This window comes from Amblyraja radiata, chromosome 15 (genome assembly GCF_010909765.2).
Source record: "Amblyraja radiata isolate CabotCenter1 chromosome 15, sAmbRad1.1.pri, whole genome shotgun sequence".
NCBI lineage: Eukaryota > Metazoa > Chordata > Chondrichthyes > Rajiformes > Rajidae > Amblyraja > Amblyraja radiata.
Window position 1 is genome coordinate 44848406 of NC_045970.1, and position 27856 is coordinate 44876261.

The 27856-nt window shown below is 44.4% G+C and overlaps 1 protein-coding gene across 36 annotated transcripts in view; it reads left to right on the forward strand.

Annotated features, from left to right (window-relative positions):
• The window catches only part of ank3 (ankyrin 3), a 523147-nt gene that overhangs the window by 383913 nt on the left and 111378 nt on the right, over window positions 1–27856 (forward strand). For 27 of the 36 annotated variants that reach the window (XM_033034307.1, XM_033034304.1, XM_033034328.1 and 24 more), the window contains 11 exons: window positions 3312–3410; window positions 5140–5337; window positions 10007–10105; window positions 12712–12810; window positions 17040–17237; window positions 18909–19007; window positions 21327–21425; window positions 21533–21631; window positions 23389–23487; window positions 23651–23723; window positions 24982–25044. In XM_033034307.1, coding sequence (XP_032890198.1) covers window positions 3312–3410; window positions 5140–5337; window positions 10007–10105; window positions 12712–12810; window positions 17040–17237; window positions 18909–19007; window positions 21327–21425; window positions 21533–21631; window positions 23389–23487; window positions 23651–23723; window positions 24982–25044 — 1225 coding nt within the window. The remainder of the gene's footprint in view (window positions 1–3311; window positions 3411–5139; window positions 5338–10006; window positions 10106–12711; window positions 12811–17039; window positions 17238–18908; window positions 19008–21326; window positions 21426–21532; window positions 21632–23388; window positions 23488–23650; window positions 23724–24981; window positions 25045–27856) is intronic. The other 9 variants (XM_033034306.1, XM_033034314.1, XM_033034321.1 and 6 more) reach the window with 1 other exon arrangement.

Genomic DNA, 27856 nt, shown 5'->3' on the forward strand with positions numbered 1-27856 from the left:
AATATTGGAGTCGTTCAATAGACAATAGGTGCAGGAGTAGGCCATTTGGCCCTTCAAGCCAGCACCGCCATTCAATGTGATCATGGCTGATCATCCCCAATCAGTACCCCGTTCCTGCCTTCTCCCCATATCCCCTGACTCCGCTATTTTTATGAGCCCTATCTAGCTCTCTCTTGAAAGCATCCAGAGAACCTACCTCCACCTGAGGCAGAGAATTCCACAGACAGGCAGAGAATTCCACCGAATTTGTTCTGCTTCTGGATCCGCTAATTTGTGATTCGTTTCTTTGCAAATAAAGAAACAAACTTTATCATTTTTCACGTCACATCCATACGCAGTCTGCCTTGTTACCCTTTAACACAGTTCAAGGATAAGGTCACAGTTTAAGAATAAGGGGTGAGCCATTTTAGGACTGAGATGAGGAAAAACCTTTTCACCCGGGAAAATTGTGAATCTGTGGAATTCTCTGCCACAGAAGGCAGTGGAAGCCAATTCAACGGATGTTTTCAAGAGAGAGTTAGATATAGCTCTTAGGGCTAATGGAATCAAGGTATATGGGGAGAAAGCAAGAATGGGGTACTGATTATGGATGATCATCCATGGTCATATTGAATGGCAGTGCTGGCTCGAAGGGCCGAATGGCCTACGCCTGCACCTATTTTCTATCTTCCTACCCTGCTCCGGCAGCCATTCAAGACACAGACTGCTTCAGTGGAAGGTGAAGTGCTGGTACCTCAGTGGCCTGGAACACAGTTACAAAAACCCAGGCACTGAGAGTGAAGTCACATCATGTTGAGATGTCCTGATGACTCAGAGGCTGAAGCAGAGTAACATATACCTTTTAAATTCATAATGTTGATAAAACAATGCCCTGAGATTGATTCACATTGAAGAAAAGTTGTGATCATCGGTCCCTATTTCACCCTTTGCTACCAGAAAGGGTGGCACGGTGGCGCAGCGATAGAGTTGCTGCCTTATAGCACCAGAGACCCGGATTCGATCCTGACTGCAGATACTGTCTGTGTGGAGTTTGTACGTTCTCCCCGTGACCACGTGGGATTTCTCCGGGTGCTCTAGTTTCCTCCCACACTCCAAAGACGTGTAGGTGAATTGTAAATTGTCCCTTGTGTGTAGGATAATACTAGTGTACGGGGTGATCGCTGCTAGGCACTGACATGGTGGGCCGAAGGGCCTGTTTCTGCACTGTATCTCTAAAGTCTATAGCCTAAAAATCGAAATTAAAAAACTTGGTACAGAGCATTCTGTGCATCAATAACAAAACTAATTCCATTATCAGTAATATTGTTCTCAGATTTAGTTTATAATACCACTATCCTGACAACATTGATGTCAGCTGCCATTATGAATGACCATGTGACCAGTAGGCTATTTGTAGTCTATTACTTCCTCTCAGATCAGAAATCTGTGCACTAACTGGAATCAAACTGTGCATTCCATATTGGATGTGTTTGCAAACTGCTCTTGGCTCACACAAAGGCTGGCGATCATAGCAGACTTTAAGTAGAAAATTTGTAGTTCGGGCTTGAAAACAACGGGGTTAAAAGTAAGCCACAGGAATTTGCGACTGCACTCTGACCTGGAACATCTGTTAATGGAATCAGTGCAACCGCTGGGGGACGGTGAACGGTTCCTGGCTGCGTTTGTTTCATTCATTCTTGGGATCGGGATGTCTGACAACGCTGGGATTTATTGACCTGAGAACTTGGCAATGAATCCATTGGACAAAGTTGCTCATCGCAGTTCTGTTTCGGGGCTTTGGCCCCAGCGGAGAGCTTGAACAGGCCAACTTCACCAGCTTAGCACGGCAGTGAGGATCGGACTTGCATCTAGACCTGGGCGAGTGGGCGTCTATAGTTTCTACTCCCTGAAAGATAGGGGTGTTGCCGTCAGCAATTGGAAGATCCAGATGAGAAATTTCAAACCAAGCCATTGATGGACTCGCAAATTACCATGAGAAGTTGCTTCAGCAGTGGCAATATTAGAATGCAACCCCTTCTAGTGCTCCTATTTGGAGAGAGCTGGGGCTTCGAGTCATGAAGGGATACAACATGGAAATTGGCCCTTTGGCCTTCCGACATCGCTCTCCATGAACCACTCTAACCCTACTTTAACCCTGGATGGTTGCCCTTTACATTAACCGAAGGGGCGGCAAGGTGGCGTAGCGGTAGAGTTGCTGCCCTACAGCACCAGAGACCCGGGTTCGATCCTGACTACGGGTTGCTGTCTGCATGGGGTTTGTACGTTCTACATGTGATCGTGTGGGCTTTCTCCGTATTTCCTCCCACAATCCAAAGAGGTGCAAGTTTGTAGGTTAATAATAATTGGCTTCTGTAGATTGTCCCTAGTGTGTCAGATCGAACTAGTGTATGGGTGAATGCTAGTCAGAGTGGACTCGGTGGGGGGGGGGGGGGGTAAGACCTGTCAGCCACGCTATATCTCTAAACCAAGCTAAAGCCTTATTATCTTCTCCCCGCTTTCTTGTGAACCCCCTCCAGATTCTGCTACTCACAAACAAGCACCAGGGGTAATTTACAATTGGCCTGTTATCCTGCCAAACCACACAGCTTTCGGACAAAGGGGGAAACCTGCTGAAACCTACACAGTCACAGGCAGAACTTCCAAACAAGTCTGAAGAAGGGTCTCGACCCGAAACGTTGCCCATTCCTTTTCTCCAGAGATGCTGCCTCACCCGCTGAGTTACTCCAGCATTTTGCGTCTACTTCCAGACTCCACGCGGCCAGCACCCGAGGTCAGGATTGAACCCAGCTGTGCGTCTACCAGCTGTGCATTGTGCTTCCGCTGTGCCAGAGTGGATCGGTAGCTGAGTGTAACTTTCCTGCACTGTCAGGATGTGGGCTGCAGAAATTAGCACAGTGGCGGCACGTTGGTGCAGCGGTAGAGTTGCTTCCTTACAGCGCTAGAGAACCAGGTTCGATCCTGCCTAAGGGTGCTGTCTGTACGGAGTTTGTACCTTCTCCCCGTGACTTGCGTAGGGTTTCACCGAGGTCTTCGGTTTCCTCCCACACTCCAAAGACGTACAGGTTTGTACGTTAATTGGCCTGGTGTAAGTGTACAATTGCCCCTAGTGCTCATGGGGCAGTGATATTGTGCAGGGTTCGCTGGTCAGCTCGGACTCGGTGGGCCGAAGGGCCTGTTTCCGTGCTGTATCTCTAAACTAAACTAAACTAGAAACTTCTGAATGTGGGAGGGAAGACTGGTATGCATGTGGTTGTAATTGTAAGTGGCGTTAAATGTATTTTGATCTGTGTCCTGTACGTACCGTGTTTCAGAGAGGAGAAACAGCACTGCACATGGCTGCCCGGGCGGGACAAGCAGATGTAGTCCGTCTCCTGGTCCAGAACGGAGCTCTGGTGGAAGCCAAAGCCAAGGTAACATGAAAATAACATTGAGTCACTCACTCAACTAGGCTTGGAAATAAACGTCAGTCCATGGAGAAATCATGTGTTAATGGAGGTGATCACAGGGCCAATTGACTACTGAGAAACAAACAACTGGAGGAACTGCATAGGAACTGCAGATGCCGGTTTACATCCAGGATAGACACAAAATGCTGGAGTATCTCAGCGGGTCAGGCAGCATCTCTGGAGAACAGGAATAGGTGACATTTTGGCCATAAGAAGGGTTTCATCTCAAAGCGTCACCTATTCCTTTTCTCCAGTGATGCTGCCTGACCCATTGAGTTACTCAGGCCTGTTGAGTCTAACTGGAGGAACTAGTTTGGTCAGGCCCACCGAGTTCCTCCAGCAGTGTGTTTTTTGTTCAGGATTCCAGCATCCCTTCTGTTACCAGAAGAGTTTGGCACAGTTTTTAAAGCACCGTGCATGTAATATTACTTCAGGTCATAATGCCCCATTAAATATATCATTTCCGAGTGAAATCGGCGGGTCGAATTTGACTCCTGGTTCCCGGGCTCTGGAACTTTGGCCCCGCTAGAGCCACCAGATTCATTCCCAGAGCCGACTTTGTGGCCCAGTGTTTAGAAAGTAGACACAAAATGCTGGAGTGACTCAGCGGGGACAGGCAGCATCTCTCGAGAAAAGGAGTGTGTGACGTTTCGGATCGACCCGAAAAAGTCACACATTTCCTTCTCTCCAAAGATGCTGCCTGACCGGCTGAGTTACTCCAGCATTTTGTGTCTATCTTCCTTTAAACCAGCATCTGCAGTTGCTTCCTACACAGTGTTTGGAAAGTGTTGTGGCGCTGTATATGGGTGCAAAGTTAGTAAGATGTTCCTCTGCCCACCATCCTTCCATCAACCACACAACCCCCCATCAACCACACAACCCCCCCCCCCCCCCCACCCCCCCCCCCCCTCACCCCACACCACCTCCCTTCCCTAACATTCTTTGTCAAATATGGTTCAAATCCAGGAACATGTTTTAATAAATATAGATTGTTATTGTTGTCTGCTGACCACAGATTGCATTTTTGTTCCATTATTGCTGTATGTAATGCAAAAGACAATTTTACATATCATCATTATATGTTATATTTTACATCTTATATTTTATATTATATAGTGTGTACTATATTAGTTATACATTATATACGTCAGCACAAATTTCAGCTCGTATCAGCTCTCCAATTAGCGGATGTTTCGTCTGGCAATTCTGCTTTTTCCCTGTAGCCGGATAGTATTTCAAGGAGACCGACACAAAATGCTGGAATAACACAGTGGGCCAGGCAGCATCTCTGGAGAGAAACAGAGAAAATGAGTGCAGGAGTAGGCCATTCGGCCCTTCGAGCCAGCACCGCCATTCAATATGATCATGGCTGACCATCCAAAATCAGAATCCCCTTGCTTTCTACCCATGTCCCTTGATTCCATTAGCCCTGAGAGCTAAATCTAACTCTCTCTTGAAAACATCCAGTGAATTGGCCTCCACTGCCTTCTGTGGCAGAGAATTCCACAGATTCACATCTCCTTGGGCGAAAACGTTTTTTCCTCATGTCAATCCTAAAGGATTGGGTGACGTTTCGGGCATGACCCACCGAGTTACTCCAGCATTTTGTGTCTATTTACCGTGTCAACCAGCACCTGCAGTTCCCTCCGACAGTATTTCACGTGGTCTTCTAACGTTCCTCTGTCATCTACAGGATGACCAAACTCCATTGCACATTGCATCTCGCCTGGGCAAGGCTGACATCGTACAGCAGTTGCTGCAACACGGAGCGTCTCCAGATGCAGCTACCACCTCTGGCTACACGCCGCTGCACATCTCTGCTCGGGAAGGTCATGAAGACGTAGCATCTGTACTATTGGAACAGGGAGCCTCCCTCGCTGTCAACACTAAGGTATAAGATCAATTTTTTAATTTTTAATTTTTAAAATTTTTTTAATTTATTAGAAGTACGGTAAGTTACAATACTACACAACACATATGTCTTAATACATTTTTTGTACCGCTTCATTTTTTGAGCTTTAAGAAAAAGATAGAAGTAAAGAAAGTAAAGAAAGTGCGCAAGAGTCGTGAAGGTGCAGGAGAGTGTTGGGAAAATAAAGCCCCTTAGAAAAGAAGTTAGAGAAGGAAGTAAAGAAAGAAAGTAGACCTTAGAAAAGAAGGAAAAAGAAAGGAGAAACAATCGCTCTATTATAACATTAAACTCCGCAGAAAGGGGACTACCAACCAAGTCTGTTTTTGTTGGGGGGTTTTTTTTACCCCCCGTCCCCGTTGCCGGATCCTGGTACCTTTTATTTATTTATTTATCTATTTATTTATTTATTTATTTATAAAATTACTATTGCACCTTATGCTTGTAATAGTTCCAAAATCGTAGACCACGTCTTTTGGAATTGGTCTGCTTTACCTGCTAAGAGGAATCTCATCTCTTCCAGATGTAGTGTTTCAAACATATTTGATATCCACATTTTTATTGTTGGTGTAGGCGCATTTTTCCAGAATTTAAGTATGAGCTTTTTTCCCATTATTAGCCCGAGGTATACGATCATGAGGTGATATGTGATAGGGGCAGAATTAGGCCATTCGGCTCATCACGTCCACTCCACCATTCAATCATGACTGATCTACCTAACCCCATTCTCCTGCCATCTCCCAATAACCCCTGACACCCACACTAATCAAGAATCTATCTACCTCTGCCTTAAATATATCCACTGCCTCCGCAGCCTTCTGTGGACAAGAATTCCACAGATTCACCACCCTCTGACTAAAGAGATTTCTCATCTCCTTCCTGAAAGAACATCCTTTAATTCTGAGGCGATGACCTCTAGTCCTAGACTCTCCAACTAGTGGTAACATCCTCTCCACCGCCACTCTACCCAAGCCTTTCACTATTTTGTACGTTTCAATGAGGTATCTCCTTACTCTTCTAAACTCTAGTGAGTACAGGCCCAGTGCCGTCAAACGCTCATCATATGTTAACCTACTCATTCCTGGGATCATTCTTGTCAACCTTCTCTGGACCCTCTCCAGGGCCAGCACATCCTTCCTCAGATATGGTGCCCAGAATTGCTCGCAATATTCCAAATGCGGCCTGACCAGCGCCTTATGGAGCCTCAGCTTTACATCCCTGTTTTTGTTCACAAGCCCTCTCAAAATAAATGCTAACATTGCATTTGCTTTCTACATTGCATTTTCAACTGTATCACAGTCGAATACTTGATGGGTAGTATTCCTATTTACGGGACAATTGAATGAATGAATGAATGAATGAATGAATGAATGAATGAATGAATGAATGAATGAATGAATGAATGAATGAATGAAAGAAAGAAAGATACAGCATGGAAACAGGCCCTTCAGCCCACTCAGTCCATGTCAACATTCACATTAGTTCTCTGTTATCCCACTTTTGTGTCCACTTGCTACACACTAGGAGCAATTTACAGATGCCAATAAGCCCAAGAAAGACACAAAATGCTGGGGTAACTCAGCGGGACAGGCAGCATCTCTGGAGAGAAGGAATGGGTGACGTTTCGGGTCGAGACCCACTCTTCAGACTTAGTCAGGGGAGAGGTGGATACAGAGATAAGGAAGTGTTAGATGTGAAAATGAGACAAAGGGGATGAAGAACATGGAAAATGTAGAATAGATCATTGTTAGCTGGGAGAAGGTAACAACAAAGCAAACAGAGATAAAATGTAAATGAGGACAGTCAGAATAGTCAGAGAAATGGGAAGGGGGGAGGATGGAAAGAGAGGGAAGGCAAGGGTTACTTGAAGTTAGAGAAGTCAATATTCACACTGCTGGGGTGTAAACTGCCCAAGCAAAATAAGAGGTGTTGTTCTTCCAATTTGCACTGGGCTTCACTCTGACAATGGAGGAGGCCCGTGACAGAAAGGTCAGTGTGGGAATGGGATGGGGAGTTAAAGTGTTTAGCAAGCAAGAGTTCAGGTAGACTGAACAGAGGTGTTCAACGAAACGATCGCCGAGCCTGCGCTTGGCCCACGTGTTGTGTTTTGGGGGATGCCGGAGGAAACCGGAGCACCCAGAGGAAACCCGCGTGATCACAGGGAGAACGGACAAACTCCACACAGAGAGCACCTGAGGTCAGGATTGAACCCGGGACTTTGGAGCTGTGAGGCAGCAAGTCTACCAGCTGCACCACTGGCCACCTTTGGAAATTGCATCAAAAGGTCTGCCTGAAAATGTATTGCTTAAGAAACAAATTGTACATGGTCCAAATCCTTCAGCTCTATAGAGTCATAGAGTAGAACAGCATGGAAACAGGCCCTTCTGCCCAACTTGCCCATGCCGACCAAGGTGCCCTATCTACTCTAGTCCCACCTACCTACGTTTGGCCCACATCCCTCTAAACCTTTGCTATTCATGTATCTGTCCAAATGTCTTTTAAAGGTTGTTATAGTATCTGCCTCAACTACCTCCTCTGACAGCTTGTTCCATACACCCACCACACAGGACCGTGTGAAAATGTTGCCCTTGCGTTCCAATTAATAGTTTCCCCTCTCACCTTTTTCCCTCTCACTCGATATTGACAGAAGATTGTGTGCACAGCAAGTTAAGGACAAGGATGTGTAAGGTGTAAGAACTGAATATTAACCTTAATCTACTGTTAAAAATAATTTACATAATCACAAGTCTACCTTTTGTCAGTGCGATTATTCCGTGCATTAGGACGTGATTATTTCTGGTTTTGTTGGTCGTACTGCTTGTACTTGCTGATGTTTTTAAGAGTGGTAACTGTTAGTTTTATTAATACAACTTGAGATTGATTTATTAAGAAGAATTAACATTTTGGAAGGTTATGGTGCCATTGGGTCTCCTGGTTTAAAATTGCCGAAGGCGAATAAGAAATGACATCCAAAACATTTCATTGTTGATTATCTCCAAAAACGTCCAGGTTCATAGGTTAATAGGCTTGGTATAATTGTGAATTGTCCCTAGTGTGTGTAGGATAGTGTTAGTGTGCGGGGATCGCTGGTCGGCGCGGACTCTATGGGCCGAAGGGCCTGTTTCCGCGCTGTTTCTCTAAACTAAACTAAACTGAACTAAACTATTGCTTTGGTGGACACCAGTCAGTTTCTTAATAGAAAATTAAATAGATATTTGATGCAAAAGTTGGCTTGTGTGCCAATGGAAATGAGCCGGTGAAGAGAGGTTCCCTGAACCAATACAATCGGTAGAATCTCAAAATGGGAATGTGGCCAGTTTAGTCGGGAATGCCCAGCCTGGGAACGTTGAACGTTGAACCACCGCAATTAAAAAAACAAAAGAATATAGTTTCTGAGGACAAGTCATTTCAAAATGTCACTGTTCCAGACACATTCTGAGCTGACGTGACTGGCCTAATTGGCAACAAATCTGTCATTGTGTTTATTAACGTCAGAAGAATTTGCACCATGATATCAATAATGTAATAAGTCCTTCTCTATTAGGTGCAGAACCTATTTCCAAATGATTTTTGTTCACATGAAGAATCTCAAGGGAGAGTAGAGTGTTTTATTGTCATATGTCCCAGACAGAATAATGAAATTCGTACTTTCAGCAGCACAACAGAATATGTAAACATAGTACTTGGTAAACAATATAATGAATGAGAAAAAAAGTTCAGTGTATGTATGTATATATATATATATATATATATATATATATATATATATGTGTGTGTGTGTGTGCGTGCGTGCGTGCGGCGTGCGTGTGTGTGTAATATACACACACATAAAAAGAAGAAACAAACAATAATATTCCACAAGGACAAAACCAATATGCCCCCTAGTCTATGTAGTTCAGAGCTTATTTGGAGGTTGCAGTGTTTAACAGCCTGATGGCTGTAGGCAAGAAGCTGCTCCTGGACGTTACAGTTTTCAGGCTCCTATATCTTCTTCCCGATGGCAAGAGTGAAATGAGTGTGCGGCCAGGGTGGTGTGGGTCTCTGCTGATGCTGGCTGCCTTGGTGAGGCAGTCGACTCCGGTAAATCCCTTCGATGGGGGGGAGGTCGGAATCCGTGATGGACTGGGCAGTGTTCACCACTTTTTTGCAGCAACTAGTAACAGTAACTAGGAGCAGTAACCATGCAACACGTGGAAATCTGCAACTGTCTTTCCTCCAAAATGCATTGAATATTGGAGAACAAATGACATTTTCAAGAAAGAATAGGATGGATAGGACAAGTTTTGAGGGATATGGCCCAAGCGCTGGTGGGTGGGACTAATGTAGCTGGGACATGTTGGCCGGTGTAGGCAAGTTGGGCCAAAAAGCCTGTTTCCACACTGTATCACTCTATGACTGTAAGTTAGCAAAGGACATGCATAAGGGGATAAGCAAATGAGATAAGTTTCAGTTATGAACTAACTGAACACAGAGCACGCTTGAGGGAGTGAATCATCTTTTACTGGTCCAACATTTACAGTTTAATTCAAGATGTTGTCTGTTTTAAATCCTCTGGAAGTTCACTGTACATGTATCTGAACGTGATGATACCAAAGTTGTACGGTCTGAAGTGGTGGTGCAGATTTAATGCCATTCTGTCATCTCATTACAGAAAGGGTTTACTCCGCTCCATGTGGCTGCAAAGTACGGGAAAATTGAGGTAGCCAACCTCTTACTTCATAAGTCTGCATCTCCAAATGCTTCCGGAAAGGTAACCGTGTGTTTTTGTTTTTCAACTATAGTAGAACGAGAAACATAAAAATAATAGGTGCAGAAGTAGTCCTTCGAGTCATTCACTGTTATCATGGCTGATCATCCAAAATCAGTACCCCGTTCCTGCTTTTCCCCCCATATCCCTTGTTTCCGTTAGCCCTAAGAGCTATATCTAACTCTCTCTTGAAAACATTCAGTGAATTGGCCTCCACTGCCTTCTGTGGCAGAGAATTCCACAGATTCGCAACTCTCTGGGTGAAAACGTTTTTCCTCATCTCGGTCCTAAATGGCCTGCTCTGAAGTTGTCCATTCAAATTCCACCGCAGCACACTCCTGAGGACAGAATCTTTGACAACATAAGGACATAGATCATAGACACAGAACAGTACGTGCACATAAGATAGACACAAAAAGCTGGAGTAACTCAGCGGGATGGCCAGCATCTCTGGAGAGAAGGAATGGGTGACGATTCGGGTCAAGACCGTTCTTCAGACCCGAAACGTCAACCCATTCTTCTCTTTGAGTTGGGTTTGAGTTACTCTAGCATTTTATGTCCAGGGAAGGCCACAGTCTTGATTCACAGCATCAGACACATTAAATCATAAAATACTTCCAGCACAGTATGAAAGTCTGAAGAAGGGTCTCGACCCGAAAACGTCACCCATTCCTTCTCTTCGGAGATGCTGTCCGTCCCGCTGAGATACTCCAGCAATTTTTGTCAATCTTCAGTGTAAACCAGCCTCTGCAGTTCCTTCCTACACGGAAAGAGTCCATTCGGCTCAATGTGTTTGTACCAGCTCTCTGCAAGAGCACTCTGTGAGTCAAGGTTATACTGGAAATATTACGATTATTACTCTCAAATGAGCAAAAGCCAACAAGCCCTGCAGTCAGTGGCGGACTGGCCAGGGTGTCAGCTTGCCCGATGGCAAGTGGGCCCCTGATGAAGTGGGCCCCTTTGTCTCCTGGCAACCAATATTTTTACCCAGTCCGCCACTGCCTGCAGTGGGGGGCCCTGCTCCCTCACCCCCTGCAAGTGAAGTATCCTTTCAGTATTAATCACATCTGATTTGTAAACGTTCTTTGAAATTAAATGGTGCAGTTTCAGCTAAACAGAAAGAGTTCTTCCCAGCCGATCTATGTAAATGAATTGAACAAGAAACACATGTGTATGCTTGGAATTTTTTGTTTCGCCAACTTCCTTCTTTGTGGCAGCATTCAATCGGCACCTCATTTTACGGCACAAACAGACTCACTTCAGCAGCAGAGTGACATAGATAGAACTATACGTTGCAGCAGCATGTCCTGTTAAATATATGACATCAGTACCTTCTGATTGTGTCTTATACCTGCTGACAGTGCAAACAACTGTTTCACGCTGCCTGAAGTCTCCAACATGGACTTGCCCTGTCAAAGCTCTGTCATCTAAGATTTGGCGTCCAGACACAATCAATAGCGATGACAGTACAACGTGGTCTTCTGATCCAGCAACAGCTTGGATTTTTAAAATTCTTCTTGTGATTGAATTCTCGATGATCGTGCCCTTACTCACCCTTACAATCTATCAGGCATTTTTCTGGCCTCCTATGCATCTCTGATTCTTTGGCCTTAACAAAAGTAGCGCCACCGAGACATGAAATGAATGTATTCAGGTTAAAGGGCCTGTCCCACTTTCACGACCTAACTCACGACCTCTGCCGAGTTTGCCCTTGACTCATACTCGCAGCATGGTTGTCACAAGGTCTTAGGAGGTCATAGGTAGGTCGTAGCAGGCCGTGATGCCAGTCGTAGGTACTCGTGGCATCAAGTAGGTGGGGGCGTTTTTTCTAGCATGATGAAAAATGTCCACGAGTAAAAAAGGTCGTGAATTAGGTCGTGAAAGTGGGACAGGCCCTTAATGCAGCAGGCACACAATGGAGTCGGTAAATTCCATTGGGATCAACCCAAGGGTGTTGAAGCAGAGATTGATTTGGTTTCAACGACAGGTCCACTGCCAAATTTCCAGCACCTCCTTTAATCCGGATAAAATTACGAGAGCGCACTTGAAATCCCTCTGGAGGTCCCCCTGATAATGTGGCGCCTGGTGAGGCGCCAATCTCTCCCTCATCAGGACCTCCGCGACTGATCATCGGGTCGAATTTTCCCCCTGCGGCCGGGGCTCTAGAACCCGGCTGGAGTCGGTAGATCCATTCGCGTAGCGAATTCCCGCGGCCAACTTTGCGGGCCGGCATCTCGGCCCCTGAGCGGCCTCGGCGGACCCTTCTGGTGCCGTTTGACTCTTCACGGAGGCGGTGACCTCTGTTGGTCTGGCATAACAAATAGTCCAGAAAGGCTCTGGAACCAAGGGTACAGGAAAATCAGTGGTGGAATTGTACTTGGATTTATATGGTGCCGTAAATGTGCCGTTAACCAAATGATGCTTAGCTTCCCGAGGAAGCATTAAGATGGGCGATCAAAAGACTAGTAACGCAGGTGAAGAAGGTGAGGGGGTTAAGAGAGAGACCATTTGGACTGGGTGGCTTAATGGTGGTGCAAATATAAAATGTGCAGAAACAGATTTGGTTGGTCTATCTTAAACGTTCCCACCTTTCCTCCGTTTTCTTTCAGAGCGGCCTAACTCCATTACACGTGGCGGCGCACTACGACAACCAGAAGGTGGCCCTGCTGTTACTGGACCAAGGTGCCTCTCCACATGCAGCAGCAAAGGTACAGTGTGCAGACGGCCAGGAAACAGGCACTAGCAACTCATGTGGAGAATGATCACTGTGGGGTTGGCATACAGAACGGCTTTTGGTTTGCTTGTATATACCTGGACAACAGGCCACTTGTTGAGACTCTAAGTGCCGGAGTTGCCCAGCAGGTCAAGCAGCGTCTCTGGAGAACATGGATAGGCGACGTGTGTGGGAAGGAACTGCAGATGCTGGTTTTGAACCGAAGGTAGACACAAAAAGCTGGAGTAACTCAGCGGGACAGGCAGCATCTCTGGCGAAAGGGAATCAGTGATGTTTCGGGTCGAGACCCTTCTTCAGACCGAGAGTCAGGGGAAAGGGAAACGAGGGATGCAGACGGTGATATAGAGAGATATTTTGGGTCGGGCCCCTTCAATAATCTGAAGAAGGATCCCGACCCGAAACGTCGCCTATCCACAATCTCCAGAGATGCTGTGTGACCTGTTGAGCTACACTAGCACTTTATGTTTTTCTGTAAACCAACATCTTGAGATCCTTGTGGCCACTTGTTGGGAATGTGCTGAAGTTATTCAATGTAATGTCTTTGGAAATTAGTATTAATGTTTTGGTAAACCGCATTTGAAATATGATTCTTTTTTAAATACATGGGGATTATATGAAATGAATACATGTTTTTGTTTATCCAAACATTTCCTGAGAACATTGTATCTATGGAAGACGGTGAGATTGCAGATGTGTGTGGGAGAAATCGATGTTTCCATCACATCACATATCTTTCACTTCAACGCGTCTCAGTTGAATCCAAAGTGAGATTTATCTCGTGTCTCATTGTTGGTTGGTTTCATCTGATGTGATGGGATGTCAAGTTTAAGAAGGAACTGCAGATGCTGGACAATCGAAGAAACTCAGCGGGTGAGGCAGCATCTGTGGAGAGAAGGAAATAGGCGACGTTTCGGGTCGAGACCCTTCTTCAGACCCTTCTTCGCCTATTTCCCTTGCTCCATAGATGATGGGATATCAAGGTCACCAGCTAGATTACAAGGTGCCAGCTAACCTGATTTCACGTTAAAATATTGCATTCCCTGGTTCTATCATCTTCATTAGTTCCAGCGTCTGGCCATCAATATCTGTTGCCGTGTTTATCTAAATGTTGTAATGGATGCTGCATGTGGATTTGGGTGATGAGTAAGCGATTTTAGTGGTCAAAAGATTTTATCAATTGGGTTGAAGTGTGGCAATGTGTATTCCTCTTGAAATCGTGTAGAATAGGCCAGGACATAGGAAGCAACATCGTTTGGTTCAGGTGTTAAATGTTACAAAGACATTTTGGATGCGACTTGGATGGATGCAAATAAACCAGTTAAATTTAAACGTGATACCTTATTGTGTGCCTTTTATTCTTGGCCTGTGAGCTTCTGTCCAGTCACGGTACCAATTTCTATGGTATGATCTTGCCTCTCTACCACAGGAATAGAACAAAACTTTCAGCTCCTTGAACCTGTTCCTTCGCCAACTTAGATCATGGCTGTTCTAATTCTTCATTTCCTTTCCCTTGCCATTAATTAGTTTTCTGATCATTCTATCTTGAGTCTAAAGTTGAAAATGTGACTTTTTCTGCGTATTATTCACACATTTGCCCATTCGTGTTATCTGAATTAAGTAAAACCAGACAAAATGGCCACACACACACACACACACACACACACACACACACACACACACACACACACACACACACACACACACACACACACACACACACACACACACGACGGAGATTGAGTTTGATTTTTTTAAATTAACAATATAACACATTTGAGTTCAGGTTCAAACCCACAACTCTACGATTGTGATTCACAATCCACCTGACCAACAGCAATGCACATAGGCAGTGTTTAGTAATGAACCTTTGACTGTAATAACATTATAACACCATAACGAAGCAATTATAACAGGGAGGAAACCAAGGAAGGATGAGAGAAAGACATTGATGATGTGAAGAAGGCACAGTTACCATTAGTACAAGTGTATCTGTTCATTATACTTTTAAAAACAAATCTGGTGGTTGAAGAGTCCTGTGATCATGGCGATTCGTTACTTTTACATGAACCGTTGAATATTGAATTAAAAGACTGACCACGAAACGTTAGAAATGTGGGGAAGCACAGTTGAGATCAAAGACAGTTTGCGACATTTTTTAAATCAAACCACTTTATAGACTCTCCATTACAGCGCCCAAATATGCCTTCAATGATTTCCACAAATGTCAATGTATAGAATGGTATTAACAAAAGAGAAGGTACCCCTGTAGTCCGTTCTACGTTCACCATTCCCCAGTTTAAATTCTGTCCATCTTGGTTCTGTTGTGAACTTGTTTCTGGTGCACTCTATCATGTATTTATATGGTGGAAAAATGTTCATTCCTTTTGCAGCTTCATCATACCTGAACACCTTGGCTCAATTAATAAGTTTTCTATGATTCTACTGTTACATGTCCTGTGACCAAAACAGAACGTGGATTTAGGCGTGAATGTAATTTGGCCAAGCATTGAGATTTTACAAGTTCACAAGTTATAGGGGTAGAATTAGGCCATTTGGCCCATCGAGTCTACTCCGCCATTCAATCATGGCTGATCTGCCTCCTAATCCCAATTTCCTGCCTTCCCATAATCCTTAACACACCCGTTCTAATCAAGAACTTGTCTATCTCTGCCTTAAAAATATCCACTGACTTGGCCTCCACAGTCCTTTGTGGCAATGAGTTCCACAGATTAACTATCCTCACCTCCTTTTCAAAAGAGCGCCCTTTAATTCTGAGGCTATGACATCTGGTCCTAGACTCTCCCACCAGTGTAAACATCCTTTCCACATCCACTCTATCTATGCCTTTCATTATTCTGTAAGTTTCAATGAGGTCCCCCCCTCAACCTTCAAAACTCCAGCGAGTGCTGTCAAACGCTCATCATATGCTAACCCACTCAAGGGCAAAACCTATTGATTTTGCAATATATTTCAGCATATTTACTTGCTTTGTTGATTTGAGTACCACGGTGATTGAAAATATTGTGCTGAGTTACTTGGCCTTTCCACCTCATTATCCGTTAATTCATCAGCATTCGTTCGAACGAGGCTACTTCACTATTTTCTTTCAATGTCCCAATGGTGAGCTCCATGTTATCCAACAGGGTCCTAATCAAGACGTACCATAGATCCCTTGAGTTCATCGGTGAAGTAATCCGTCTGCTTGCAATGGCATAAATGAATTTCTATTGCATCATCATTTGGTTCGATTTTCCAGGGCCATTCTTAGATTAGATTAGTTTATTGCCTTATGCACTAGGGTGGAATGAAATGTCTTATTCACAGAGTAAACAGTATACATGTAGTGATGATAAATACACTTGTAAATAGGACCACAAGTGCAAAACAGCAACAAGGTGCAAGATTGTAATTCAGAGTCTGAATAGTGCAAAAGAATATCAAAGTACAATAACAGAATAATCAAAGGAGGTTGAGTTAAGGGTGCAAGGCAGCACCTCTAGGAATGGGGTGTAAAAGGTGGTTGGTTCAGGAGTCTGATAGCAGGGGAGAAGAGGCTGTTTTTAAGTCTGGATGTCCGAGCTGTCAAGCTCCTGTATCTTAACCATATAACCATATAACAATTACAGCACAGAAACAGGCCATCTCGACCCTTCTAGTCCGTGCCGAACACATAATCTCCCCTAGTCCCATATACCTGCGCTCAGACCATAACCCTCCATTCCTTTCCCATCCATTCTTTCTTCGAGAAGGTGGAAGAAAGAAAAGGGAATGTCCAGGGTGGCAGGCATCCTTGACCATGCTGTGTAGGAAGGAACTGCAGATGCTGGTTTCCACCGAATATAGACACAAAATGCCGGAGTAACTCAGCGGGCCAGACAGCATCTCTGGAGAGAAAGAATGGGTGACGTTTCGGGTCGAGACCCTTCTTCAGACTGAATACTCAGATACATCCAGCCTTCCTGATGCAAAGAGATGAATGAAATAAACAGGTGGAAAAAGATGAATTAAATACGCAGTTTTGCTGGTTTATTCAAAGATAAATAGGCAGCGTGCGACGCCTTTCAACCGATGATGTTTGTGTGTATTTTGGAAACTGAAGACCAATTTTACCTCAGGGGAAGGTTACATTTTGGAATATGGTTTGCTTTTTATGCTCAGTTAGCATGCTTTCTTTTTTTTTCTCTCTCTCTTCCTCTTTTGTAGAATGGCTACACCCCCCTGCACATAGCTGCCAAGAAGAATCAGATGGACATAGCAACGACGCTCCTGGAGTATGGCGCTGACACCAACACAGTGACCAAGCAAGGCATCACACCAGTGCACCTTGCTGCACAGGAGGGGCATGTTGACATGGTCTCCTTGCTCTTGACTCGAAATGCGGATGTAAACCTGGGAAACAAGGTCAGTGGTCTGCAAACTTTTCTCCCCATGACCCAGCTTACAGTGTAGACACAGGGCGTTTGGCTCACCGAGTCCGTGCCGAGAACGACCAAACTCCGTACAGATAGCACCCGTAGTTAGGAACAAACCCAGGTCTCTGGCGCTGCAAGGCAGCAACTCTACCGCTACGCCACCATGCCACCCCAAATTTAATTACTCGGAATGAGAATGAATTTTTATTTGCAGTTCACTCTCCAGTTCTACTCGATAGTTAGTCCTCATCCATTGAATGTATAAAGGGCAATGAAAAGTAACAAATGGGAACAGTCTAATGCATCGACTCGCCCTTTTATCAACCATCATTCCATACTTCCAACTATGTAACCAATCTAATGGCAATTCTGAGGGGAAATGTAGTGTATTGGACAGGTTTGATGTCAGTTTTCTTTTTTTAAACCTGAAACCATTCCTCCTGATGGCAATAGGTCTTCACAAGATATAATACTGGTGCAACCCATAGCAAAGTTAAATCCGTAGCTCTTTTTCCACCTACCCAGTTTTCTTACCAATTGATAATTGTCCATCCTGCTCAATCTGATTTAGACAAACCAGCGATACATATCCATCTGTTCAAAAGGGAACTGCAGATGCTGGAATATCGAAGGTACACAAAATTGCTGGGGAAACTCAGCGGGTGCAGCAGCATCTATGGAGCGAAGGAAATAGGCAACGTTTCGGGCCGAAACCCTTCTTCAGACTCAGTCTGAAGAAGGGTTTCGGCCCGAAACGTCGCCTATTTCCTTCGCTCCATAGATGCTGCTGCACCCACTGAGTTTCCCCAGCAATTTTGGATACATATCCATCTCCCAGCTTTTGATTTTGTTGCTGTTGGAAAAAGATATCCTGGCTCAACACTAAATATGAATTGCCACAGAGTGAGAGTTAGAGTGGAAAACTAAGTGTATCAGCATTGCACATGCATTTAGACTTTATTTTGGGTTAGACTTCAGTGATGTAGCACGGAAACAGGCCCTTTAGCCCACCGAGTCCGCGCCGACCAGTGATCTCCCCGTGCACTAGCACTATCCTGCGCACAAGAAACAATTTACAGAAGCCAATTAACCTACAAACCTGTATGTCTTTGGAGTGCATGAGGAAACGGGAGAAAACCCACGCGGTCACTGAGAGAACGTATTAACTCCATAGAGACAGCACCTGTAGTCAGGATCGAACCCGGGTCTCTGCCACTGTGCATTGTTTATGGTTGACCATACACAACCTGCGCTGTTGTCACAAATCGCAAGTAAAAACATAGAAACATAGAAAATAGGTGCAGGAGTGGGCCATTCGGCACTTCGAGCCAGCACCACCATTCAATATGATCGTGGCTGATCATCCAAAATAAGTACCCCGATCCTGCTTTTCCCCCATATCCCTTGATTCTGTTATCCCTAAGAGCTAAATCTAACTCTCTCTTGAAAACATCCAGCGAATTGGACCCCGCTGCCTTCTGTGGTAGAGAATTCCACAGATTCACAACTCTCTGGGTGAAAATGTTTTTCCTCATCTCAGTCCTAAATGGCCTAGCCCTTATTCTTAAACTGTGACTCCCTGGTTCGGGACTAGTAACTAGTGATCTTGCTGGAAGGACTGATGGCTGCTCCAATGACAATACCTAACTTGGATTTGCAGAGTGGTCTCACGCCCCTTCATTTGGCTGCTCAAGAGGATCGGGTGAATGTTGCTGAAGTGCTGGTTAATCAAGGAGCTGCCATTGATCCACAAACTAAGGTAAAAACCTGGAAATACCTGTTTATTTTTCCACTGAGTTTGGAGCTGAAGTTTCATGTGAAGATGCTTCAGAACCTGGTTTAGTTTCGTTTTTTAGTTTAGAGATACAGAGCGGAAACAGGCCCTTCGGCCCACCGAGTCCGCGCCGACCAGCGATCCTTGCACATTAACGCTATCCTACACACACACTAGGGACAATTTACACATACACCAGGCCAATTAACCTACTTACCTGTACGTCTTTGGAGTGTGGGAGGAAACCGAAGATCTGGGAGAAAACCCATGCGGTCACGGGGAGAACGTACAAACTCCGTACAGACAACTCCCGTAGTCGGGATCGAACCCTGGTTCCTGGCGCTGCAAGCACCGTAAGGCAGCAACTCTACTGCTGCGCCACCCCATTACTATGTTATTCCTGGTCTAATGGTGCAGGAGATAGAAGGTTTCATTGCAGGAGAAGGTGACGGCATCTAAAGAATTAGAGATGTATGTTCCAAAGAGTTTTAAAGTAAGACCAGTACTTCTGAAATGTAATCATTATTTTAATATAAAACACAGAGAAATATGGACCAACCAAAGTCCCAAAGACAGCATGATGAGTTTAGTTTATTGTCACGTGTGCTGAGGAACATTGAAAAAACTTTTATTGCACGCTAACCAGTCAGCCAAAGACAATGCATGATTACAATCGAGCAATTTTCAGTGTAGAGAAACATGATAATGGAATAACCTTTTGTGCAAGGGGACGACAGATGGCACAATGGGCTAAGTGTTCGGCTGGCAACCGGAAGGTAGCCGGTTCGAATCCCGCTTGGAGTGCATACTGTCATTGTCTCCTTGGGCAAGACACTTCACCCACCTTTGCCTGTGTGTGAGTGATTGGTGGTGGTCGGAGGGGCCGTAGGCGCAGATTGGCAGCCACGCTTCCGTCAGTCTGCCCCAGGGCAGCTGTGGCTACAGAAGTAGCTTACCACCACCGAGTGTGACTGAGGAGTGAATGAATAATGCGATGTAAAGCGCCTTGAGTATTAGAAAGGCGCTATATAAATCCCATCCATTATTATTATAAGGTAAAGCCAATCAAAGACAGTCCGAGGGTCACCAATGATGGAGAAAGTAGTTCAGAACTGCTCTCTAGTTGTTGGTAGGATGGTTCAGTTGCCTGGGAACAAACTGTGCTGGGATGAAACTGGGCATGAAATTCCGTGACTGGATAACAAGCCAGAAATGCATCCACTTGTGCCAACTGCACAAGAGTGCTATTAAGAAAACCTTAAATTGCAGCGAAGATTCTTGGAGGAATGTACAATGAAACAAAATAATTAGATTAAAGTATCTTGGTAACTTTATTGATTTTCTAGCCAGCATTGACAAGCTGGTATTGGTTTTGATCTGGTAACAGCACTGGGCGAAACTTTACTAGTGGATCAAAGTTAAGGACTCAGGTGTGGAGAGCCAATATTCTACCATATTCACATAGATTTGTTAGCTTTGATAACTATTGGTTCCAGGTGTACAATGCCCATAACAAATGGGAGATATATAACATAATGTAATATAGACAGATAACATAAATGTGAGACCAAGTCAGACACAAAAGCTGGAGTAACTCAGCTGATCAGGCAGCATCTCTGGAAGAAAAGACTAGGTGACATTTTGGGTCACAACCCTTCTTCAGACTGAGAGTCGGGGGGGAAAGGGGAACAAGAGATATCGATGGTATTTAGGAGAAATAAATGGAAGATATGCAAAATGCACTGATAATTAAGGACATGTGGAGTACACAAAAGACCATTGTTGGTTGGGGGATAGGTGACAACGGGTAAACAGAGGAACTGAACAGGACGGCAGTAAAACTAGTGTGATGGCTCGGGTGTTGGAGCGATGGATAGAGAGGGGATGCAAGTTGGAATAATCAATATCCAGACCGCTGGGTTGTAAGCTGCCCGAGCAAAATATGGGATGGTGTTCTTCCAGTTTACGTTTGGCCTTACTCTGACAGTGGAGGAAGCCGGAGAGTTCAAATATTCATCTATTTGAAACAATTATGTCACTGTCCAAAGATAAACACAAAATGCTGGAGTAACTCAGCGGGACAGGCAGCCTCTCTGGATAGAAGGAATGGGTGGCGTTTCATTTTGAGATCCTTCTTCAGACTGATGTCAGGGGAAAGGGAGATACATAGATAAGGAAGTGTAAGGTGTTAAAACATAACAAAGGGGATGGAGTTCAAGGTAAATGTAGAATAGATCAATGGGCTTATCACTATATATAGTATTTCCTGAGACTGAATTTCCCAGAGTTGCTTTTCTTTTGCAGATGGGTTACATTCCACTCCATGTCGCGTGCCATTATGGGAATGTGAAGATGGTCAACTTTCTTTTGCAACATGACTCTAAAGTGAATGCCAAGACAAAGGTTGGTTGACTTCAACTGAGTATTGACGTGCGACATAGTTTTAAAACCGACGAAACCTTCTCTGCTTGTGTCGCATTAACACGCCCTTTCCTCTTGCCTCCCTCCAGAACGGCTACACCCCTCTCCACCAGGCAGCACAGCAAGGCCACACACACATCATCAACATCCTCCTCCAGAATGGTGCCTCTCCGGATGAAGTCACAGTGGTAAGCCGGCCGCAGACGTTCACTTGCAGGGAATTTGGTTTCCCTCGAATTGACCGATTTGTGGATAAATCCGAAACTAAAATCAGAAGGTGCATCATCGAACAACTTTCATTGAATATCAAAGAGCGTTGTGTAGGAAGCAACTGTAGATGCTGGTTTACAACGAAGATACTGGAGTAACTCAGCAGGTCAGGCAGCATCTCTGGAGGGAAGGAATAGGTGACGTTTCGGGTTGAGACCCTTCTTCAGACTGAGAGTCGGGGTGAGGGAAACTTGAGGATCATGATTATCATATAAACCCCAGCGAAGGATGGCCATCTCCTTTGTCAAAGCGTTCTGATAACACAGATGCATTTTAGAACAAGCAGATAGTTCCACGATGATCATTACATACCAGCTTTTTATTCTAGTTGCAGATTTTTATTAAATTAATTTTAAATTCCTCAGCTCCTGTGGTGAGTTTGAGTTGTTGGTATGCATTTCTGGAGAACTAGTCCAGTAGTCACTGTGTCATTGTATCCCAGCCACTCTATTGCTGGGTAATAATGTCATATTGATTAATTCACCGGAGGGATCAGTCCTTAAATCAATAAAGTATTGCAGCTGTGCATTAGATATTTTGGGATAATCGGTGCCTCAGCATCTCGCAATGGAAACTGGTCAAATGTGATATAGCTTGTCTGTCATTTTGGGATAAAAGGACACAAAATGCTGGAGTAACTCAACGGGTCAGGAATCATCACTGGAGAACATGGGCAGGCGACGTTTTGGGTTGGGGGTCCTTCTTCCATTTTTGGGGATTGTGTGAAAGTCATAACTTGCCAGATACTGGAGTAGGAATTATCCCATTTATACAATATAATGGAAGGGTGCAGAATAATCATATCAAAGATCAATTGAAAGACAATGTTCAATCCAAATTCTCCTCAACTGTCTCACACTCAGTGATGTATTCCTCATGTGTCGGCTCAGTGGATGGAAGCAAAGTTCAGAAGTGTCATTTTCACCATTGAAACCTGGTGAAACATAGGTCCATCTTAATTTATCTTTAGACTTTACTTTAGAGATACAGCGTGGAAAAAGACCCTTCGGCCCACCTAGTCCATGATAACCAGCGATCACCCCGTATCACTGGCACTGTTCTACACACAAGGGATAATTCTACAATTTGACAAAAATCTGTGAATTTATCAGTGGAGTTTGAAAGAGACATAGAAACATAGAAACATAGAAAATAGGTGCAGGAGTAGGCCATTCGGCCCTTCGAGCCTGCACCGCCATTCAATATGATCATAGCTGATCATCCAACTCAGTATCCCATACCTGCCTTCTCTCCATACCCCCTGATCCCTTTAGCCACAAGGGCCACATCTAACTCCCTCTTAAATATAGCCAATGAACTGGCCTCAACTACCTTCTGTGGCAGAGAGTTCCAGAGATTCACCACTCTCTGTGTGAAAAATGTTTTTCTCATCTCGGTCCTAAAGGATTTCCCCCTCTATCCTTAAGCTGTGACCCCTTGTCCTGGACTTCCCCAACATCGGGAACAATCTTCCTGCATCTAGCCTGTCCAACCCCTTAAGAATTTTGTACGTTTCTATAAGATCCCCATGAAAGTCCTGACATCCCAGGAGACGTTGGTATCGAACAGAATTATAGTCTTCAAATCTATGTTTGAATGATTTTATGCTTTATTCTAACCACGCAAGCAAATTACTATTTCTTTCTTTTGTGGTAACAATCTTTTTCTATTTTAGAACGGGAATACAGCGTTGGCCATCGCTAGGCGGCTGGGTTACATCTCGGTAGTTGACACATTGAAGATGGTCACTGAGGAAACCTTGACGACCACAACGGTAAATACAGCTTTGTCCCTGCCTGCTTTTTACTTCTGTGTTGTCATCGTATAGCGCGTGGATTTTGTTTCAGCACAATATTAAATGGTGCAGCTGAATGCTAAATAATAGGCAATTCCTAACTCTCTTTTTTTTTTTAAACAAACACTCTATTTTTCCCCAGTTTGTGACGGAGAAGCATAAACTAAATGTTCCTGAAACCATGAACGAGGTCCTGGATGTATCAGATGATGAAGGTAAGCCAATCGCACAGTCTATTTTAATATTTGTGGAACCAAGGGACTGCAGATGCTCGTTTACTTTGCGTCTTATTTCAGTCCTTGTTCCCCTTATTTGTTTCGTGTATTCTTCCTTTTTCTCTTTCTCTCACTAACTGTACCCTTTTAACCAACTTTTGTGTCCCAATCTTCCCTCGTTTCCAAAATATTCGTCCTCTTTCCTCTATCTTGACTTTCTCAGCACAAGTTAATCTGCTGTATCGAAGATGGACACAAAATGCTGGAGTAACTCAGCGGGGCAGGCAGCATCTCTGGAGGCTCAGCTGCCTGTCCCGCTGAGTTACAGCATTTTGTGTCCAACTTCGATACAGCAGATTGACATGTGCTGAGAAAGTCAAGATAGGGGAAAGAGGACAAATATTGTGGAAACGAGGGAAATTCCTTCTCTCCAGATACCCTGCCTGTCCTGCTGAGTTACTCCAGCATTTTGTGTCTATCTTCGGTGTAAACCAGCATCTACAGTTCCTTCCTACAAAATCAGCTTTACCCTCTCCAATTCCCATTGAGTTTTTGTTTGATGTGCAGGAAGGAACTGCAGATGCTGGTTTAAACCAAAGATAGACACAAAATGCTGGAGTAACTCAGCAGGACAGGCAGCATCTCTGGAGAGAAGGAATGGGTGACGTTTCGGGTCGAGACCCTTCTTCGGACCCGAGTTCCAGGCTCAGCACCAGAACCACAGCCGCCAGGGGAGAGGGAAAGATATGAAATGTACCTTTTCAGTCTGAAGAAGGGTCCCGACCCGAAACGTCACCCATTCCTTCTCTCCAGAGATGCTGCCTGTCCCGCTGAATTACTCCAGCATTTTGTGTCTATCTTGAGTTTTTGTTTGAGTCCTTGATAGTCAATACGTTTGCTCAAAAGCTTTAGCTTCCAGTAAACCACTAGAGCATAGCTTTTTCATAATTAGAGGTCGTGTCTCTCCGCTCGGTCACGAGATGTTAAAAAAATGGATCACTATTAAATTTTGGATCCACAGAGAGGGGAACATTATTATTTTGGGGTTGGATAGTGAACCAGTTGCCTGGAGGGGAAAAAAATGAGACCCCCTGCTTTGGAACAACTACATTTTGGCAAACATTTGCTTATTGTTAAGTCCGAAGCTTAACTTTGTTGACTTCTTTGAGCACATTGCACTCTGCGATTGCTTTAGACTCTCTAGCCATGTTTGAGAAATGATTTTGGTAATATCGTGATCTTTGTTCAAACCACACAGCTCATAAGGCCAGTGTTCCTGAAAATTTCATTGAAGCCGAGTATTTATCAGATGGTGAAGAAGGTATATATTTTTTCTCTGCTGCTCTGATGGGTTGACTGCGTATGTGTTTTACCAAGAGTGTGACTAATGCACCAAGGCGTCGTCACTTCCTTGCTGGCTGCCCGGGATCCACTTGCTGTGCCTGAAACTAAACCCTAAACCCGAATGTGCGTGTGTGGGGGGGCTGCGATCCTACTCGAGTCTGAGTTGGCCAGACTGCTTGCTCAGCTACAACCCTTCTTCAGTAACTGCAACTCCAGTCTTCACTAACCTTTATACTGAACCAGAATCACGGTGGTCAAATATCCGCTGCACAGTTTTTTTCGTGAAAGAAATTGCGAACAGAAGCGACCAGGGGAAAGACGCAAAAAGCTGGAGTAAGTCAGTGGGCGGGACAGGCAGTGTCTGTGGAGAGAAAGGAATGGGTGATGTTTCGGGTCGAGACCTTTCTTCAGACCTTTCTTCAGACCCGAATCGTCACCCATTCCTTCTCTCCAGAGATGCTGCCTGTCCCGCTGAGTTACTACAGCTTTTTTGTGTGTCTAAACCAGCATCTGCAGTTGCTTCCTGCATATCTTCTTGGAGAAACTTGGTACCCGATTAAATCAGTGAATTTCTACGGCAGTATTTTTTGGAAAATTAACAAACACCAATGCAAAAGTAATTCTTCGGACACAAACTAATCTGAAACCACACACGTTTTTGGAGGGTTTTCTTTCCCCTTTGAGAATTTATTACAGTAATTGGTGTGAATAGTGCGAGACCACACAACTTGACTCAAAATGTCCTGCATTTGCTTATCCTGAAGAATCTGAACTGGACTTGACCTCAGTCTCGAACTTTGACTCTGGCTGATCTAAAAAAAAATAGCATTAATCCACTGGATAGGGGTATCTTTGACAAGACTATGAACATCACTAAATCCCCCTGAAAAGATAATGGTAGGCCTTTCCCTTGAACTACTGCACTATGGTAATGATAGGACTCCCACTGTGCAGCCTGAAAGGACTTTTCAAGATTTTAACCCAGCAAGGGGGGGGGGAAAGGACACTTGTCAAGACAACATGCTATATGCAGGGAAACTGGAGGTGGGAACTCTCAAATGCCCACTCCCTTTATCTTTTGGGGATTTAGGTGTTTAGTTGCTATTGAAGGAGCCTTTTGAAGAAGTGCTTCAGTGTATCTTGTGAAAAAGTGTACACTGTGTGGCAAGAGTGCTTGAAAGGATGAACACCTCTGTGTTAATGGGTTGATGATGAAGTGGGCATCTTTGGTGTGGATGGTGATGATGCTGCAGTTATCCCAGTGAGTGAAACGTGTTCCATCATAATGCTGACGGAATTCATTGCCACAGACGGCTATGGAGGCCAAGTCAATGGATGTTTATAAGGGGGAGGGAGAATGACAGATTCTTGATTAGTATGGGGGTCAGGGGTTATTGGGCGATGGCAGGAGAATAGGGTTGAGAGGGAAAGATAGATCAGCCATGATTGAATGGCGGAGTAGACTTGATGGGCCGAATGGACTCATTCTGCTCCTAGAACTTATGAACTTATGCGCTTTGGAGATGGCAGCAGTTAGTTGCTGCAGATATTTGAACCTCTGTAATGGACTTAGAGCCACAACATTTATATGACTAGTTCAGCTATGTTTCTGGCCAATGCCCATTGTCAAGTCCCTCAAGCACAAAGGCTGCCGTGGATGAGGGATTTGATGATGAGACTATCTGGGAATAGATTCACCATGTGCTTCTGACGTGACTGCAGCTTAAACAGAATACAAATTTGCGAATGTGCTAAGGGAGCAATCATCTAATAAGAAACATATGAGTAAATGAAAAAGTGGGATTTAGAACCAAGAGCTGTAACACAATTCACCAGAAACTGGCCGTCCTTCACAGTTTATCAATCACAATGAGCAGGAAGCTAAGAGAGTGCCTGTATAAAACACATAACGCTGGAGTAACTCAGCTCGTCAGGCAGCATCTCGGAAGGACATGGATAGACTATCCATTCCCTCCACAAATGCTGCCTGATCCACTGAGTTACTCCATCACTTTGAGTTTAGTTTAAAGGTGCAGTGTAGAAACAGGCACTTTGGCCCATCAATTCCACACTAACCCCATCCTACACACTAGGGACAATTTAGCATTTTTCCAAAGCCAATTAACCTACAAACCTGCACGTCTTTGGAGTGTGGGAGGAAACTGGAGCACCCGGAGAAAGCCTTTGCAGTCACGGGGAGAACATACAAACTCTGTACAAACAATTTACAATTTTTCCGGCCAATTAACCTACAACCCTGCACGTCTTTGGAGTGTGGGAGGAAACCAGAGCACCCGGAGAAAACCCACGTGGTCACAGGGACAATGTTCAAACTCTGTACAGACAGCACCCATAGTCATGATCAAACCTGGATCTCTGCGCCTCAGAGCCGCCCCAAGATACCAGCGTCTGCAGCTCTTTCCGTCTCTGTGAATGCCTGTAGCATGGCTGTAAGTCAAAAATCAGTATTCAAATCAAAAACTATCTGCTGACAAGCCGAGAGTAGGTCATGAATTTGTTAGACTGGAACCAATACAGAAGGGAAAGAAGTTGTTCTTATTGCCTTCAGTATTGTTGGGGTTCTTGTGTATCAGTGTGAGTCAACAGTCCATACCCTCCACAAAATGCTGCCGCACACACTGAGTTCCTCCAGCATTTTGTTTATTTGCTCAAGACTCCTGTATCTGCAGTTCCTTGTGTGTCCAAAGAATACCCTCACCGGTTTGTGTACTTTTGACATCAAGAAACTCACTTACCTCCTTTTTGATTATATGTATTTTCGTGTAGTT